The 19,059-nt window shown below is 40.2% G+C and overlaps 1 protein-coding gene across 1 annotated transcript in view; it reads left to right on the top strand.

The window, feature by feature from the left end:
• The window catches only part of LOC140211554 (adenomatous polyposis coli protein-like), a 188,189-nt gene that overhangs the window by 110,963 nt on the left and 58,167 nt on the right, over positions 1 to 19,059 (top strand). Inside the window, 1 exon segment of the mRNA XM_072281384.1 lies at positions 13,166 to 13,274. Within this exon segment, the coding sequence (XP_072137485.1) occupies positions 13,166 to 13,274 (109 nt within the window).

A 19,059-nucleotide genomic window follows, 5' to 3' on the forward strand; every position in this document is an offset into this window, starting at 1 on the left:
AACCTCACTACTACTGTTAGGTCGCCTGTACACAACTCTCACCAGCGTTTTCTGACCCTTAGTGTTATGCAGCTCTACCCATATAGATTCCACATCCTCCCGGCTAATGTCCTTCCTTTCTATTGCATTAATCTCCTCTCTAACCAACAACGCCACCCCACCTCCTTTTCTTTCATGTCTATCCCTCTGGAATATTGAATATCCCTGAATGTTGAGCTCCCATCCTTGGTCACCCTGGAGCCATGTCTCTGTGATCCCAACTATATCATATTCATTAATAACTATCTGCACATTCAATTCATCCACCTTGTTACGAATGCACCTTGCATTGACACACAAAGCCTTCAGGCTTGCTTTTACAACACTCTTAGCCCTTATACAATTATGTTGAAAAGTGGTCCTTTTTGATTTTTGCCCTGGATTTGCCGGCCTGCCACTTCTACTTTTCACCTTACTACTTTTTGCTTCTACCCTCATTTTACACCCCTATGTCTCTCTGCACTTGTTCCCATCCCCCTGCCATATTAGTTTAAATCCTCCTGAACAACAGTAGCAAACGCTCCCCCTAGGACATTGGTTCCAGTCCAGCCCAGGTGCAGACCGTCCTGTTTGTACTGGTCCCACCTCCTCCAGAACTAGTTCCAGTGCCCCAGAAATTTGAATCCCTCCCCCTTGCACCATTTTTCAAGCCACGTATTCATCCGAAATATCCTCCTATTTCTACTCTGACTGGCTCGTGGCACTGGTAGTAATCCAGAGATTATTACCTTTGTGGTCCTACTTTTTAGTTTATCTCCTAACTCCCTAAATTCACCTTGTAGGACCTCAACCCGTTTTTCACTTATATCGTCGGCACCTATGTGCAGCATGACCACTGGCTGTTCACCCTCCCACTTCAGAATTTCCTGTAGCCGCTCAGAGATATCCTTGACCCTTGCACCAGGGAGGTAACATACCGTCCTGGAGTCTCATTTGCGGCCGCAGAAACGCCTATCTATTCCCCTTATAATCAAATCCCCTATCACTATAGCTCTCTCACTCTTTTTCCTTCCCTCCTGTGCCGCAGAGCCATCCATGGTGCCGGGAACTCGGATGCTGCTGCCTTCCCTTGATGAGACATCTCCCCCAAAGTATCCAAAACAGTATATCTGCTTAGGAGGGAAATGACCTCAGGGGACTCCTGCACTACCTGCCTACTGCTACGCTGTTTAGTGGCCACCCATTCCCTTTCTGCCTGTGTAGCCTTTACCTGCGGTGTGTCCAACTCACTGAACGTGCTATTCACGACTTTCTCAGCATCGCGGATGCTCCAGTATGAATCCAATCGCAGCTTCAGCTGCTCAACGCGGTCTGCCAGAAGCTGCAGCTGGACACATTTCCTGCACACATAGTCGTCAGGGACACTGGAAGTATCCCTGATTTCCCACATGTTGCAGGAGGAACAAACCACGGGTCTGATCTTAGCTGTCATGACCTACCCAATACGCCACAGCCTCACCGCCTTCCTTGCTTCAAATAAAATACCGCTGCAGACTGTTCTCCTTTTAAAGGAACTTACCCGGCCTTACCTCACTTGGAGTGAAGCTCGTCCTCAGCCTCTGCTTGCCGAAGCCTCTCGAGCCAAAGCCTTCCTACTCTATCTCCCTCTACTCCGTCGCCCACTCCATCAAACTGCTCTCTTTTAAATACTCCCGCTGCTTCACTGACTGACTTACACGCACTTGCGCAGTCCTGTCCCGATCAACCGCCAAGAAAAATGGCCGACTCCCACAAACTGTTCACTTTTAAATACTCCCGCTGCTTCATGGACTGACTTACACGCACTGGGTAATAAACTGGAGGAACTAATGCATCAAGCAGCATCTGTGAGAGGAAAAAAATTATTGATGTTTTAGGTTCTGTACCAGGACTGAGAGTGGAGAGGCAACATGGCAAGTGAGACTTGGTCACAGGAGGGACAGGACTGGTAGCTCAATGTTCCAGGGTTCCATTGTTTTAGGTGTGACAGAGCAGGTGGGATTAAAGGGGGTGGCATTACTAGTTGGGAAAAATGTCATAGCAGTGCTCAGACAGGACAGACTAGGGAGCTTTTCTAGTGAGGCTTTATGGGCAGAACTGGGGAATAAGAAAGATATGGCTATGTTAATGGGATTATATTATAGACCTCCCAACAGTTGCAGGGTTTAGAGAAACAGATTTGTAGAGAGGTCACAGACTTTTGCAGGAAACATAAGGTTGTGTTTGTAGGTGATTTTAACTTTCTACGTATTGACTGGAATTCCCATACTGTAAAAGAGTTGGATGGGAAAGAGTTTGTCAAATGTGTTCATGAAAGTTTCCTTATAGAAGTTTATGCAGAGGAACATTTTGCATTGAGTGATCATAATACCATTTATTTCAAGGTAGTTATGGAAATGGATAAGTCTGGTCCTCGAGTTGAGATTCTAAATTGGAGAAAGACTGATTTTGATGGTATCAGAAAGAATCTGGCAGCTGTAGATTGGACATGTTGTTTCTGGCAGAGGTGTACTTGATAGGAGGCCTTCAAAAGTGAAATTTTGAGAGTACACAGTTTGTATGTTCTTGTCAGAGTGAAAAGCAAAGATAACACGTTTATGGAACCTTGGTTTTTGAGAGATTTTGAGGCCTGGCCTTGAGACACCAGGGAAGGTCATTTGATTCCAAACAATTGGTTTATTAATCATTACAGAATGTCTCTCTGGTGCTTTCTGCTCTCCCCCACCCCCCATTTCCCTTCCCCTTTTCACAACCATGATTCCCCTCTCCCTGACACCTGCCCACTCTCAGTCCACAATAAAGACCCATATCAGAATTAGATTTATCATCACTCATATATCATAAAATATGTTTTTTGTGTGGCAGCGGTATAGTGCAACACATAAAATTACTGTACAAACATCTTGGGCACCTTAGCTATATATATCTGCCCCATGTCCAGATGTATAAGTATTTAAATAGGGACTGATTTAGGGAGTTTTTTGAGAAATTTACCAGGGAAGTTGATGAAGGCAAGGCAGTGGGTTTTGTCTACTTGGACTTTAGCAAGACCTATGGCAAGGTCCTGAATGGGAGGTTGGTCAAGGTGGTTCATTTGCTTGGTATTCAGATTGCTTGGATTAGACATTGGCTTCACGGAAAAAGCCAGAGACTGGTTGCCTCTCTGAGTGGAGGCTTGTGATTAGTGGTGTGCCACAGGAATTGGTCTGTAATATAATTTTTATTGAATTTTCAAAAGGAATACATGAAAAAAAAGAATTTACCCTCCCCCCTCCCCTTAACCCTACCCCCCATATAAAGTCCTACCTAAAAAGAAAGAAAGAAAAAAGAAAGAAAGGAAGAAAGAGCCGCCTGGGTATTGGAAGGTTTCCACATGCTCCATGGGATTCAAAATAAATTTGGTATAATTATTCGTTACTTTCCCCAAGTGACCAAAGTCTTTATCGGAGCACTTAAATATGCCATCCTATCTTTTGTAAATAAGGGCGCCAAATATTCAAAAATGTTACATATTTGTCTCTTAAATTATAAGTAATTTTTTTGAGTGGAATAGAACTAGCCATTTCATTATTCCAACGATCCATACTTAAATACGAATCAGATTTCCAAGTAACTGCTATAGTCTTCTTAGCTACTGCCAATGCAATTTTTATAAATTCTTTCTGATATTTATTCAATTTAAGTTTCGATTTTATCCCTTCAATATGACCTAATAGGAATAATACAGGGTTATGTGGAAGTTGAGTTCCAGTAATTTGTTCCAATAAGATTCTTAAATTTATCCAAAAGGGTTGAATTTTAAAACAAGACCAAGTAGAATGTAAAAAAGTACCAATTTCTTGATTACACCGAAAACATTTATCAGATAGATTTGAATTTAATCTATTTATTTTTTGCGGTGTAATATATAATTGGTGTAAAAAATTATATTGTACTAATCTAAGTCGAACATTTATTGTATTTGTCATACTGTCAAGACAAAGTCTTGACCAATTTGCTTCATCAATATTAATATTCAGATCTGTTTCCCATTTTTGCTTTGACTTAAGGGTTCCTTGTTTAATTGTCTGTTCTTGAATCAAATTATACGTACAAGAAATAAATTTTTTAATTTTCCCTTTTTGTATTAAAATTTCAATTTCATTAGGTTTTGGCAAAAACATTGTTTGACCCAGCTTACCTTTTAAGTAAGCCCTTAATTGAAAGTAACAAAAGAAAGTATTATTAGATATTTTATATCTATCTTTTAATTGTTCAAATGACATCAATATACCTCGTTCAAAACAATCTCCTATAAATTTAATCCCTTTTTGGTACCAATTATATAAAAGTTGATTATCCATTGTAAAAGGAATAAGCTTGTTTTGGAACAAAGGCCTCCTTGCTAATAGAGATTTCTGTGTTTCATTATCAACATTTATCTTATTCCATAGATCAATCAAATGCGTTAATATAGGAGATTCTTTCTTTTCCCGTATCAATTTAGATTCCCATTTATATATAAAATCTTCAGGTCTATTTTCTCCTATCTTGTCTACTTCTATTTTAATCCATGCTGGTTTTCGATCATCGAAGAAAGATGCAATAAATCTAAGTTGATTTGCTTTATAATAGTTTTTAAAGTTTGGAAGTTGTAACCCTCCTAACCCAAATTTACATATCAATTTTTCCAATGATATTCTTGATATTTTACCTTTCCAAAGAAATTTTCTCACACATTTATTTAACTCTTGAAAACATTTCTGTGGCAATTGTATTGGTAATGTTTGAAACAAATACTGTAATCTAGGAAATATATTCATTTTTATAACATTGACTCTACCTACTAATGTTATTGGTAATATCATCCATTTGTCAAGATCTTCTTGAATTTTTTTCAATAGTGGTAAATAATTAAATTTATATAAATTCTTTACATCATTATCAAGTCTTATACCTAAATACTTTATACCATTTACCGGCCATCTAAATTGAGTTACTAATCGACATTGACTATAGTCTCCTTTAGTAAGAGGTAAAATTTCACTTTTATCCCAATTTATTTTGTAACTTGATACCTTCCCATACTCATCCAATCTAGAAGATAATTTATGTAACGAATGTTGTGGGTTTGTTAAATAGATCAAAACATCATCGGCAAAAAGATTAATTTTATATTCCTCCTGATTAACTCTAAAATCCATAATATCTGGATCAATTCTAATTAGTTCTGCTAATGGCTTTATCGCCAATACAAATAAAGCAGGTGATAGTGGACAACCTTGTCTAGTTGACCTTTTTAACTGGAATGGTGTTGAAATTTGAGAGTTTGTCACTACTTTAGCTTTAGGGTTAGAATTTAAAGTTTTAATCCAATTTATAAAAGGTGTTCCTAACCCATATTTTTCTAGTACTTTAAATAAAAAATCCCATTCTAATCTATCAAATGCTTTTTCTGTATCCAAAGCTACTACTATACTCTTCTCATCCCTTTTTTGTGCCAAATGAATTATACTGAGTAGCTGGGTTACATTATCTGCCAATTGTCTATTTTTAATAAATCCCGTTTGATCCATATGTATTAATTTTGGTAAATATTTAGATAATCTATTCGATAAAATTTTTGCTGTTATTTTATAATCCGTATTCAATAAAGAAATAGGCCTGTATGATGTTGGTTTCATAGGATCTCTGTCTTTTTTTGGCAATACTATTACAATTGCTGTTGAAAAAGATTCTGGAAGTTTATGTATTTTTTCTGCTTGATGTATTAGTTCCATAAAAAGAGGAAATAATAAATCTTTAAATTTTTTATAAAATTCAGGTGGAAAACCATCTTCTCCTGGAGATTTATTACTTTGGAGTGATCCTAAAGCTTCTTCAACTTCTTTTAATGTAAAAGGCATATCTAATCCCTTCTGTTCTTCCAAATTCAATTTTGGGAGAGAAACTTGTGATAAAAACCTTTCTATCTCGTTAACATCATTTTGGGATTCTGACTGATATAATTCAGAATAGAAATTTTTAAAGGTTTCATTTATTTCAAAAGGTTTATAAGATATTTTATTTGCCCTTGTTCTAATTGCATTTATTGTTTTGGAAGCTTGTTCTGTTTTCAACTGCCAGGCAAGAATTTTATGTGCTCTCTCACCTAACTCATAATACCTTTGTTTAGTTCTTATAATTGCTTTTTCCGTTCTATATGTCTGAAGCGTATTATATTGCAACTTCTTATTGACAAGTTGTTTTCGTTTTTCTTCTGACATATATCTTTGAGATTCTTTTTCTAATTTTGTAATCTCTTTTTCCAATTGATCTAGTTCTGCCATATATTCTTTCTTAATTTTAGACGTATAACTTATTATCTGGCCCCTAAGATATGCTTTCATCGCATCCCATAATATAAATTTATCATCCACTGAATGAAAATTTGTATCCAAAAAAAATTGAATCTTTTTTCATAAAATCACAAAAATCTTGACGTTTTAATAATGTTGAATTAAATCTCCATCTATAAGCCACTTCTTCCTTATCAGCCATTATTATTGTCATTAATAAAGGGGAATGATCTGATAATATTCTTGCTTTATATTCCATATTTTTCACTCTGTGTTGAATATGCATTGATAATAGAAACAAATCTATCCTTGAAAAAGTTTTATGTCTATGGGAGTAGAACGAATAGTCTCTTTCTTTAGGATTGATTCTTCTCCATATATCAATCAGATTTAAATCCTTCATCAATGATAAAGTTAAATTTACTACCTTCGATTTTATAACAGCCTTGGTTGATCTATCTAAGACTGGGCCTAAGCAAAAATTAAAATCTCCAATTAATATTTTTTCATGCGCATCCGCCAAATTCAGAAAAGCTTCTTGTATGAATTTTGCATCATTTTCGTTTGGTGCATAAATATTCATAAAAGTCCATAGTTCAGAAAAAAGTTGACAATGTATAATCACATATCTCCCCGCAGAATCAGTTATTACATTTTGTATTCTAATTGGTAACGTTTTATTGATCAAATTTGCTACTCCCCTCGCTTTTGAATTAAATGAAGCCGCAACAACACTACCCACCCAATCTCTCTTTAGTTTCTGATGTTCTGTTTCTGTTAGGTGCGTTTCCTGTAAAAAAGCTAAATCTATCTTCATTTTCTTAATATGTGTTAAGATTCTTTTTCTTTTCACTGGTCCATTAAGCCCGTTAACATTAAAACTCAAAAAATTCAATAAATTAGTCATTATTCTTAACTCCAATCTAAAACATTATTTATCTTCTCAACTCTCATAGTTCCTTGGGGAATCTCTTTAAACTTCACCACGTTGCTATGTGTCTCCCTCCCAACCTTCCAGACAGAAAGAAAAAAAAAGATAGAAAAAAAAACAAAAAAAGAAAAAACAAAATACCCCCCCCACTAATGTTGTGAATGAAAGGATACACAACACTACCCCCCTCCATTTTGCGGGTCGTGGCAAAAGCCACGCTTGCACACATGACCAGCGTAGCAATCGATCAGTGCTTCTTCCAGCTCCCCCGCAAAAAAAACATTTTATATATATATAGACAAAAGTAGTATTACTATTCCCGACTAATATTCCTCCAGTTTTAACCTTTCTTACCCCCCCCCGTATAATTAATAATATATTTATACATTCATCCAGCTTCAAAAATCCAACAAGTCCATTCTTTAACCCAATCTTCATCTTCAATCTATCTCGCTCTCCTGGGTTTGTTCTTGTATCTGGTGAATATTCAAAGAATCTCGCACAAACTGCTCTGCTTTCTGGTAGTCATCAAAAAATCTTTTTTCTCCACCAGGCAAAAAAATCTTCAAGGTTGCAGGATAACACAATACAAATTGATAACCTTGATCCCATAGGGTTTTTTTCACTGGGTTAAATTTCTTCCTTCTCTTCAAAAGTTCGTAACTTATATCAGGGTAGAAAAAAACTTTGTTCCCTGCCATTTTCAATGGCCCTTTTCTATCTTTGGCAGCTCGAGCAGCTGCCTGTAGAATCCTTTCCTTGTCTTGAAATATTAAGAATTTTATTAAAATCAATCGTGGATATTGGTCATCTTTTGGTTTTGGTCTTAAAGCTCTATGTGCCCGCTCAATTTCAATTGGTCGAACCTCCTCTTCCATTTGCAAAACATCCGGGATCCATCTTTGAAAAAATTCTATTGGTTTATCTCCCTCCGTACCTTCTTTAAGACCAACAATTTTAATATTATTACGTCTACTAAAATTTTCCAACATGTCCACTTTCTCCAAGAGTCGGTTTCTTTCCAAATTCCAGACAAGCAGATCATTTTCTGTTTTTTCCACTCTATCATTCATATGCCCCATTGCTCTTTCCATCTTCTGAAGCTTCTTATCCATTTTGTCCTGTCTTGCCATAACTTTATCATAGCAGATCTTCGTATCTCTAAGCTCTTCTCTTACTTTTCTTAATTCAGCTGTTAACTGCAATATAGCCTCTCTCATATCTCTATCATCTCCTTTACTTCCAATCGCTTCCAATTCTTCCTCCTCTTCTTCATCTGTGTTCTCTGCAGAATCCAATTCTGACTCTGAGTCATTTTCAATTGCAGTGGCTGTTGGTGCTTGTAGTTTGCGTTGTGTCGATTTGCGCATGCGCTCTTCTTTGCGCATGCGCATTTCCGGTGTCTTCTTCGAAGAGGCCGTTACCACCGCCATTGCTCCCTGTTCTACCGAAGGAGATCCAACCTGAGTCCGAGGCTCCATCGGTGCAGTAGGCCCTTTTTTCTTCCCGTCTCGCGGCTGCTTCGCAACAGCAGACTTCTTTTGTTGCGGTTTAGGAGGCATATCGTAAAGTAGTCTTACAAAGTTTATAAATAGTTTTCAGAAAATATTTACTAACTTTGTTTTGTTTAAACGGTACTTTACTGATTTGTTGCGGGAGAGCTGGATTTACACGTCTCAATCCCACGTCATCACGTGACGCCCCCCGCCACAGGAATTGGTGTCGGGTGCATTGTTTTTCATCTATATCAACGATCTGGGTGATAATATAGTAAACTGGATCTGCAGATTTGTGGATGATACCAAGATTGGGGGTATAGCAGACAGCGAGGAAGACTATCAAAGCTTGCAGTGGGATCTGGATCAGCTGGGAAAATGGGCTGAAAATGACAGGTAGAATTTAATGCAGGCAAGTGTGAAGTGTTGCACTTTGGGAGGACCAACCAGATAGTCTTACATGAGCGGTAGGGTATTAAGTAGTGCGGTAGAACAGAGGGATCTGGGAATACAGATCCATAATTCCTTGAAAGTGGCATCACAGGTAGATAGGGTCATAAAGAAAACTTTTGGCACTCTGGGCTTCATAAATCAGAGTATTGAGTACAGGAGTTGGGATGTTATGTTGAAGTTGCATAAGATGTTGGTAAGGAGTATCTTGTGCAGTTCTGTTCACCTATCTACGGAAAAGATATCAATAACGTTGAAAGAGTGCACAGAAAATTTGCAAAGATGTTACTGAGACCTGAGGACCTGAGTTGTAGGGAAAGGTTGAACAGGTTGGAACTTTATTCCCCAGAATGTAGAAGATTGAGGGGAGATTTGATAGCAGTATACAAAATTATGAGGGGTATAGATACGGTAAAAGCAAGCAGGCTTTTTCCACTGAGGTTGAGTGAGACTAGAACTAGATAACATGGGTTAGGGTGAAAGGTGAAATGTTTAAGAGGAACATGAGGATAACTTCTTCACTCAGAGGGCAGTAAGAGTGTGGAACCAGCTGGCAGCTCAAGTGGTGGATGTGAGTTTGACTTCAACATTTCAGAGAAAGTTGGATAATTACATGGATGCGAGGGGTATGGTAGGCTATGATCCAGCTGCAGGTCCAATGGACTAGGCAGATTAATGATTTGGCACAGACTAGATGGGACAGAGTGCCTGTTTCTGTGCTGTAGTGTTTTATGACTCTGTGCCCAATAAAGAGGAATGATGAGAAAGAGTCTAAAGTTCCCATTATCACCTCCAATCAATGTCCTTTGTTCAAGATTACCTCCCTCCAGCTGCTGTCTCCTACCTTCACTCTCCCCTCCCACCACCAACCTCCAGCTACACCCTATCCTTGTTATATGCAGAGGATACGTTCCTCGAAGTTAACGCATAATGTGAAATCACATAATGTGAATAATTATTTAAATGGAGAAAATGGAGATGCGTTCCAGAGGGCTTCCTAAATATGTTTTATCTGTAAGTTATTCACATTTTCATACCAATACGACACAAAAGCAGTACTACAAAACATTTGTATTATATTTTATCAATTTAAGGTAATATTCAATGTAATAAATCATAGAAAGTTAACATCCTAGGATGTACAGTACTCACCAACAGTGGCAGATGCGTTCGCAACGGGAGGTGAGTGGTTGTTGTGTTGTCGGGCAGCTTTACATGGATAAGGTGGATGGTTGTGGTCATCAGGATCATATCAAGCACAGCAAGAGGTGAAGGAAGACTCTCAGAACTCTTAGAGCTGCTGGCAGCAGAAGGTGATACCGATTTAAATAAAGTGGTGAGGGTTGTTTGCTCGGCAGCATTTGGTTTTTCAGCATAAATTTGCTTGTAAGGAAGAAGGGTTGACGGCAGGGAATGACTGAAATGCTGACTCTGTTCTAAGCGTGGGTCCATGTCCATCGCCATTTGTGCCAAGTGTTCTGACTTCCACCATTCCCTCACCATCGGTAAACTTCTGCGATTTTCAAGATCGTCTGTTGCTTGCAGCATCTGAGAGATAGTTCGCCGTAAAAAAAATACATACGCCTTGAATGTGGATCACGCCTTGAATGTGGATCACACCTTGGTCGAGTGGTTGAATCTGCGATGTTGTGTTAGGCGGCAGGAAACGCACTGTTATGTTAGGATGAATACTGTCCAAGTGTTTAGGATGGGCTGGTGCTTTGTCATGCAACAAAAGAACTTTAAAGGCAAGATTTTGTGCCTGGCAGTAGCGTCCCAGAGCTGCGTTACCTTCAGCTGATGCTGCGCTGTTTATAATTTCCAACTTTTTTTCAAGTGTTAAAGCGGTTCTCTGCTGCTCGGCTGATGGGACAGGACCTGACATCGGAAGCTTAGGAGGCATAGTTAAGTATTTCAAGTACAAAATCACTGCACCATAGGTAAAACTAACAGGAGTTTAAGAGTGCAAGATCGTGCATCCACACCTTGCCAAAACCAATGCCGAGTGGCGGGAGTGAGACTGTGAAGTGCGCATGTGACTTGTATTGGCAGGAAAGCAGTGCTCCTCGCATAACTGTGAGTTTTGGACGCATATGAGGAGACGTTGGTAGAAATAGGTTCCTCGCATAACTGTGAATCCGCATTGTCTAAAGACGCATAAAATTAGGATAGGGTGTATTGCTCAATATTTTCTCTCCCTTTTCTTGCCTCTGTCTCTCATTTCCTGCTACTATCTCCCAACTCCACATCTATTTTTCTCCTCTATCTGGTGCAATCTGCCAGTCATCATGCACCCCTCAGTCTATTAATCACCTTGGCCTCCTTTCTCGCCATCTCCCTTTCTCTCTGTGCTGGCCATCTTGCCAGTCCTGATGCAGGGTTCCGACTCAGACATTGACAGTTCCATCTGCCGATACCACTTGACCTGCTGGCTTCCTCCACCAAATTGTTTGTTTTTGTGGCTAAAGCAGCTTCACTTGAAATATCTTCATTTGTTCAACTTTAGCTTTGCCTGCCAAGTTTTGATTCTGTTTTACCCAGGTTAAATCTGTACTCATTACATAACACATTGAAATTGGCTTTTCTCCAGTTCATTATTTTGGGCTGGTGTATATCCTCAGCTATTCTAAACATTATGTAATTTTGATCAATATTTCTTAGATGTTTTCCACTCACACCTATGACATTTGGCTCAGTTAAGTTCCAAGAACAAAATCTTTGGGCCAGAAACACACTTATAAGAAAACTCTTCTAACCCCATTTCAGAAACTCCTCCTCTGCTTTGCCTTTGTTATTGTTACCCCTATCTATATTTAGGTATCCAAAGTACTACATTAACATTATTCTTTGACTTCTGCACATCTAACTTTCCTGTAAGTTAGCTCTATGATGGCCTTCCCAGTATTTGGCATCCTTTAACAGAGTTCCAGTGGTATAAGAGTGGATCCAAGTAGCTATTTACATGCAACAGTGGCCATACCCCGGTAAACGGCTTTGACAGGCAGGTTAAATCAGGTGAAGGCAGCCGGCAGCCCCATACACCAGTGAGATATGGACATGCCTGCCCCAGCATGCGAAGTCACCTTCAGCAAACTGGGCAGATGAGATCCAACGGCCAGGAAGGCAGTACTGCAATACCTCGTGGAGAGTGAAGGGCATGACAAGGCATGGTCATCCACTGCAACCAGTTTCCGACCCTTGTTCGTACTACTGGACTAATACTGCCGAGATTGACAGAATGGGAGTGCTCCAGAGCAACGGCTTTTCCATTTTAAAAACTGTCCTCCATAGGTTTCCTGTCATCATCGTACACGACAGACAACCACCAGTAATATAAGTCCACCTCTGTTGTTTCTTTAACTAGAGATATGGAGATGTTGTGGTGGTGCTTTTAAACAGGTTTTGGAACTCAATATCATGAGCATACATGTGGAACTACCCCACATACGAGCACAATAGGTTAAGATCAAAATTGGACTTCAGAAAGTTATTTATATTAGACCACTGGGCATCCCCAGGCAGTTTGTTGGCAAAGCCTGCATTCAGTGAGCTGCTGAACTGGCCTTCAAATGTTTGTGTCAGACCCTGAGTGAGACAACATTGGCGGCAGTGGAGAGGACTCAGTTGACAGAAGGCTGAACCAAAATTGGCAGTCCTGTGGAGTCCCATCTGTTACACTCTGACCTGAAGTTGTTTAATTAATTGCAAGTGGACTGTGTGTCTTTTGAAGGTGTATGTTCTCCTTGATCTGAGAATAAGTTGGATGGTATATGACATAAAGTTGCTTTCTTTAAAAAGCAGCATGTTATCTGTTTTAATTAATATTAAAATTGCCTTTGGCAATTTACCAGAGAAAGTGAAGGCAACATGATCTCCCATTTGGACAGATATTCCTGGTACTTGTTTTAAACAAGTTGTGTGTTGTAACAGTAGAGTTTCTCTTTATTTTGTAGGTCTTTGTTACTTGCTGAGATTGAAAAGGAAGAGAAGGAAAAGGACTGGTATTATGCACAGCTTCAAAATCTTACAAAGAGGATTGAAAATCTCCCCCTTACAGAAAATGTAAGTTCAAATCCAATTCTAATTTTTCTACAAAATAGGTAGGAACACATAATTATGTAAAAGTTCTTGGCTAAATCTGTTCTTGTATTGTTTTGAACCTTTTACTTGTTACATTGCGAATGAGGCCACTACAGTAAGAAAAAGTATACATTCTGAAAATGCTTCATTGAAGGCGCTAAGAATTAAATAATATCAGATACCAGCAATGATCTAGGCTAGGGTTTATGGGTTTATAAAAAAGATGAACGCATAAACCCTAGCCTAGATCATAGAAAAGATTTTGAGTTTTGAAGAGGTAATAAATGAATGTATGGTAAGCTTTAGGAAATGTGTCTTTGACCTGAGCTTGAAATAGCTGAAGATGACATGAAAGGTGAGAAGTCATTAAGAGAGGGTGGATGATAGACAGTAATACATGACTATGGAATCTTGGAGTGAATTGCAAGATGTAAAAGTAGAGCAAGAGGATAAGACGTGAAAGAATAGGACCTATTAAGTGTGACAGTGGGAAAGTGTGTATGGAACCGGAGGAAATAGCAGAGGTACTTAATGAATACTTTACTTCAGTATTCACTATGGAAAAGGATCTTGGTGATTGTAGTGATGACTTGCAGTGGACTGAAGAGCTTGAGCATGTAGATATTAAGATATTAAGAAGGAAGATGTGCTGGAGCTTTTGGAAAGTATCAAGTTGGATAAGTTTCCGGGACCGGACGAGATGTACCCCAGGCTACTGTCCACGATATCTTGAAGTGGGAAGGAGAACAGCCAGAGGTCGTGGTACATATTGGTACCAATGACATAGGTAGGAAAAGGGAGGAGGTCCTGAAAACAGACTACAGGATGTTAGTAAAGAAGTTGAGAAGCAGGACCTCAAAAGTAGTAATCTCGGGACTACTACCTGTGCCACGCAACAGTGACCATAGGAATAGAGTGAGGTGGAGGATAAATGCGTGGCTGAAGGATTGGAGCAGGGGGCAGGGATTCAGATTTAACTTAGAAATATAGAAAACCTACAGCACTATACAGGTCCCGTGGCCCACAAAGCTGTGCCGAACATGTCCTTACCTGAGAAATTACCTAGGGTTACCCATAGCCCTCTTTTTCTGAGCTCCATATACCTGTCCAGGGGTCTCTTTAAAGACCCTATCGTATCTGCCTCCGCCACCGTCACTGTCAGCCCATTCCACACACTCACCACTCTCTGCATTTAAAAAAAATACAACAGCAACAACTTACCCCAACATCTCCTCTGTACCTACTTCCAAGCACCTTAAAACTGTGCCTTCGCATGCTAGCCATGTCAGCCCTGGGAAAAAGCCTCTGACTATCCACATGATCAATGCCTCTCATCATCATATACACCTCTATCAGGTCACCTCTCATCCTCCGTCGCTCCAAGGAGAAAAGGCCAAGTTCACTTAACCTATTCTCATAAGGCATGCTCCCCAATCCAGGCAACATCCTTGTAAATCTCCTCTGCACCGTTTCTATAGTTTCCATGTCCTTCCTGTAGTGAGGTGACCAGAACTGAAGAGTACTCCAAGTGGGGTCTGACCAGGGTCCAATATAGCTGCAACATTTCTGGATCACTGGGACCTCTTTTGGGGCAGGCATGATCTGTACAAAAAGGACGGGTTACACTTGAATCTGAGTGGGACCAATATCCTGGTGGGGAGGTTTGCTAAGGCTATTGGGGAGAGTTTAAATAGAATTGCTGCGGGGGTGGGAAACAAGCTGAAGAGACTGGGGAAGGGGCGGTTGGCTCACAAATAGAGAAAGTTTGTAGGCAGTGTGAGAGGGGGGATAGGCAGGTGATAGAGAAGAGATGCGTTCAGACTGATGGTTTGAGATGCATCTATTTGATTGCAAGAAGCATCATGAAAAAAGCAGATCAGTTTAGAGTGTGGATTAGTACTTGGAGCTATGATGTTGTGGTCATTACAGAGACTTGGATGGCTCAGGGGCAGGAATGGTTACTTCAAGTGCTTGGCTCCGGATGTTTCAGAAAGGACAGGGAGAGAGGCAAAAGAGATGGGGGCGTGGCACTACTGATCAGGGATAGTGTCATGGCTACAGAAAAGGAGGAAGTCATGGAGGGATTGGCTACTGAGTCTCTGTGGGTGGAAGTTAGAAACAGGAAGGGGTCAATAACTCTACTGGGTGTTTTTTATAGACCACCCGGCAGTGACAGGGACATCGAGGAGCAGATAGGGAGGCAGATTCTGGAAAAGGTGTAATAATAACAGGGTTGTCATGGTGGGAGATTTTAATTTCCCAAATATTGATTGACATCTCCCTAGAGCAAGGCGTTTAGATGGGGTGGAGTTTGTTAGCTGTGTTCAGGAAGGTTTCCTGACTCAATATGTAGATAAGTGTACAAGAGGAGAGGCTGTCCTTGATTTGGTAGTGGGAAATGAACCTTGTCAGGTGTCAGATCTCTCAGTGGGAGAGTATTTTGGAAATAGTAACCATAATGGAGTAAGGGGAAATATGAAGCTATCAGGCAGGAACTTGGAAGCATAAATTGGGAACAGCTTTTCTCAGGAAAATGTACAACGGAAATGTGGCAAATGTTGAAAGGATATTTGCGTGACGTTCTGCATTGGTACATTCCAATGAGACGGAAAGGATGGTAGTGTACAGGAACCATGGTGTACAAAGGCTGTTGAAAATCTAGTCAAGAAGAAAAGAAAAGCTTATGAAAGGTTCAAAAAACTAGGTAATGATAGAGATCTAGAAAATTATAAGGCTTACAGGAAGGAGCTTAAGAATGAAATTAGGAGAGCCTGAAGGGTTCATGCAAAGGCCTTCGCGAGCAGGATTAAAGAAAACCCCAAGGCATTCTTCAAGTATGTGAAGAGCAAGAGGATAAGACGTGAGAGAATAGGACCAATCAAGTGTGACAGTGGAAAAGTGTGTATGGAACTGGAAGAAATAGCGGAGGAATTAAATGAATATTTTGCTTCAGTATTCACTACGGAAAAGGACCTGGGCGATTGTAGGGATAACTTACAGCGGACTGAAACGCTTGAGCATATAGGCATTAAGAAGGAGGATGTGCTGGAGCTTTTGGAAAGCATCAGTTTGGATAAGTCACCGGGACCGGATGAGATATACCCCTGCCTAATGTCAGAGGTGAGGGAGGAGATTGCTGATCCTTTGGCAATGATCTTTGCATCATCAATGCGGATGGGAGAGGTTCTGGAAGATTGGAGGGTTGCAGATGTTATTCCCTTATTCAAGAAAGGGAGCAGAGATAGCCCAGAAAATTATAGACCAGTGAGCCTTACTTCAGTGGTTGGTAAGTTGATGGAGAAGATCCTGAGAGGCAGGATTTATGAACATTTGGAGAGGCATAATATGATTAGGAATAGTCAGCATGGCTTTGTCAAATGCAGGTCATGCCTTATGAGCCTGATTGAATTTTTTGAGGATGTGACTAAACACATTGATGAAGGAAGAGCAGTAGATGTAGTGTATATGGATTTCAGCAAGGCATTTGATAAGGTACCCCATGCAAGGCTTATTGAGAAAGTAAGGAGGCATGGGATCCAAGGGGACATTACTTTGTGGATACAGAACTGGCTTGCCCACAGAAGGCAAAGAGTGGTTGTAGACAGGTCATTTTCTGCATGGAGGCCAGTGACCAGTGGTGTGCCTCAGGGATCTGTTTTCGGATCCCTTCTCTGTGATTTTTATAAATGACCTGGGTGAGGAAGTGGAGGGATGGGTTAGTAAATTTGTTGATGACACAAAGGTGGGGGTGTTGTGGAAAGTGTGGAGGGCTGTCAGAGGTTACAACAGGACATTGATAGGATGCAAAACTGGGCTGAGAAGTGGCAGATGGAGTTCAACCCAGATAAGTGTGAGGTGGTTCATTTTGGTAGATCAAATATAATTAGATTAGATTAGATTCAACTTTATTGTCATTGTGCCAAGTACAGATACGAAGCCAATGAAGTGCGTTTAGCATCTGACTGGAAATGCAAAGAATAGTGTTATTTACAAAATAACTGCGAATAAAAAAGTGCTACAGCACACAAATATAAAAGTACTGAGATAGTACAATATGGATGCAATACTGCTTAGTGCTGTGATGAGAGGTTCAGCAGTGTCACAGCCTCAGGGAAGAAGCTCTTCCTGTGCCTGCTGGTGCGGGAGCGGAGGCTCCTGTAGCACCTACCAGATGGGAGGAGAGTAAAAAGTCCATGGTTAGGGTGAGATAATGCTTTTCGCCCTGCCCAGGCAGTGTTTATGGTAGATGTTCTCAATGGTGGGCAGAATATAGTATTAATATAATGGCAGAATATAGTATTAGTGGTAAGACTCTTGGCAGTGTGGAGGTTCAGAGGGATCTTAGGGTCCGAGCCCATAGGACACTCAAAGCTGCTGCGCAGGTTGACTCTGTTGTTAAGAAGGCATATGGTGCATAGGCCTTCATCAACCGTGGGATTGAGTTCAAGAGCTGAGAGGTAATGTTGCAGCTACATAGGACCCTGGTCAGACCCCACTTGGAGTACTGTGCTCAGTTCTGGTCGCCTCACTACAGAAAGAATGTGGAAACCATAGAAAGGGTGCAGAGGAGATTTACAAGGATGTTGCCTGGATTGGGGAGCATGCCTTATAAAACCAGGTTGAATGAACTTGGCCTTTTCTCCTTGGAGCGACGGAGGATGAGAGGTGACCCGATAGAGGTGTTTATCAGCCTGTGAGTTTGACATCAGTGGTGGGTAAGTTGATGGAAAGTATTCTTAGAGATGTTATATATAATTATCTTGATAGACAGGGTCTGATTAGGAACAGTCAACATGGATTTGTGCATGGAAGGTCACGTTTGACAAATCTTATTGAACTTTTTGAAGAGGTTACTAGGAAAGTTGTCAAGGGTGAAGCGGTTCGATGTTGTCTCTATGGACTTCAGTAAGGCCTTTGACAAGGTTCCAAACGGAAGGTTAGGAAGGTTCAATCATTAGGTATTAATATTGAAGTAGTAAAATGGATTCAGCAGTGGCTGGATGGGAGACACCAGAGAGTAGTGGTGGATAACTGTTTGTCAGATTGGAGGCCGGTGACTAGTGGTGTGCCTCAGGGATCTGTACTGGGTCCAGTGTTGTTTGTCATATATATTAATGATCTGGATGATGGGGTGGTAAATTGGATTAGTAAGTATGCAGATGATACGAAAAATAGGTAGAGTTGTGGATAATGAAGTAGGTTTTCAAAGCTTGCAAAGAGATTTAGGCCAGTTAGAAGAGTGGGCTGAAAGATGGCAGATGGAGTTTAATGCTGATAAATGTGAGGTGCTACATTTTGGTAGGACTAATCAAAATAAGAAATACATGGTAAATGGTAGGGCACTGAAGAATGCAGTAGAACAGAAGGATCAAGGAATAATGGTGCATAGTTAGTTCCCTGAAGGTGGAATCTCATGTGGATAGGGTGGTGAAGAAAGCTTTTGGTATGCTGGCCTTCATAAATCAGACCATTGAGTATAGGAGTTGGGATGTAATGTTAAAATTGTACAAGGCATTGGTAAGGCCAAATTTGGAGTATTGTGTACAGTTCTGGTCACCAAATTATATGAAAGATGTCAACAAAATAGAGAGAATACAGAGAAGATTTACCAGAATGTTACCTGGGTTTCATCTCCTAAGTTACAGAGGAAGGTTGAACAAGTTGGGTCTTTATTCTTTGGAGCGTAGAAGCTTGAGGGGGGACTTGATAGAGGTATTTAAAATTATGAGGGGGATAGAGTTGACATGGATAGGCTTTTTCCATTGAG

The sequence above is a fragment of the Mobula birostris genome, chromosome 17, assembly GCF_030028105.1.
Source record: "Mobula birostris isolate sMobBir1 chromosome 17, sMobBir1.hap1, whole genome shotgun sequence".
In the NCBI taxonomy this organism is placed as follows: Eukaryota; Metazoa; Chordata; class Chondrichthyes; order Myliobatiformes; family Myliobatidae; genus Mobula; species Mobula birostris.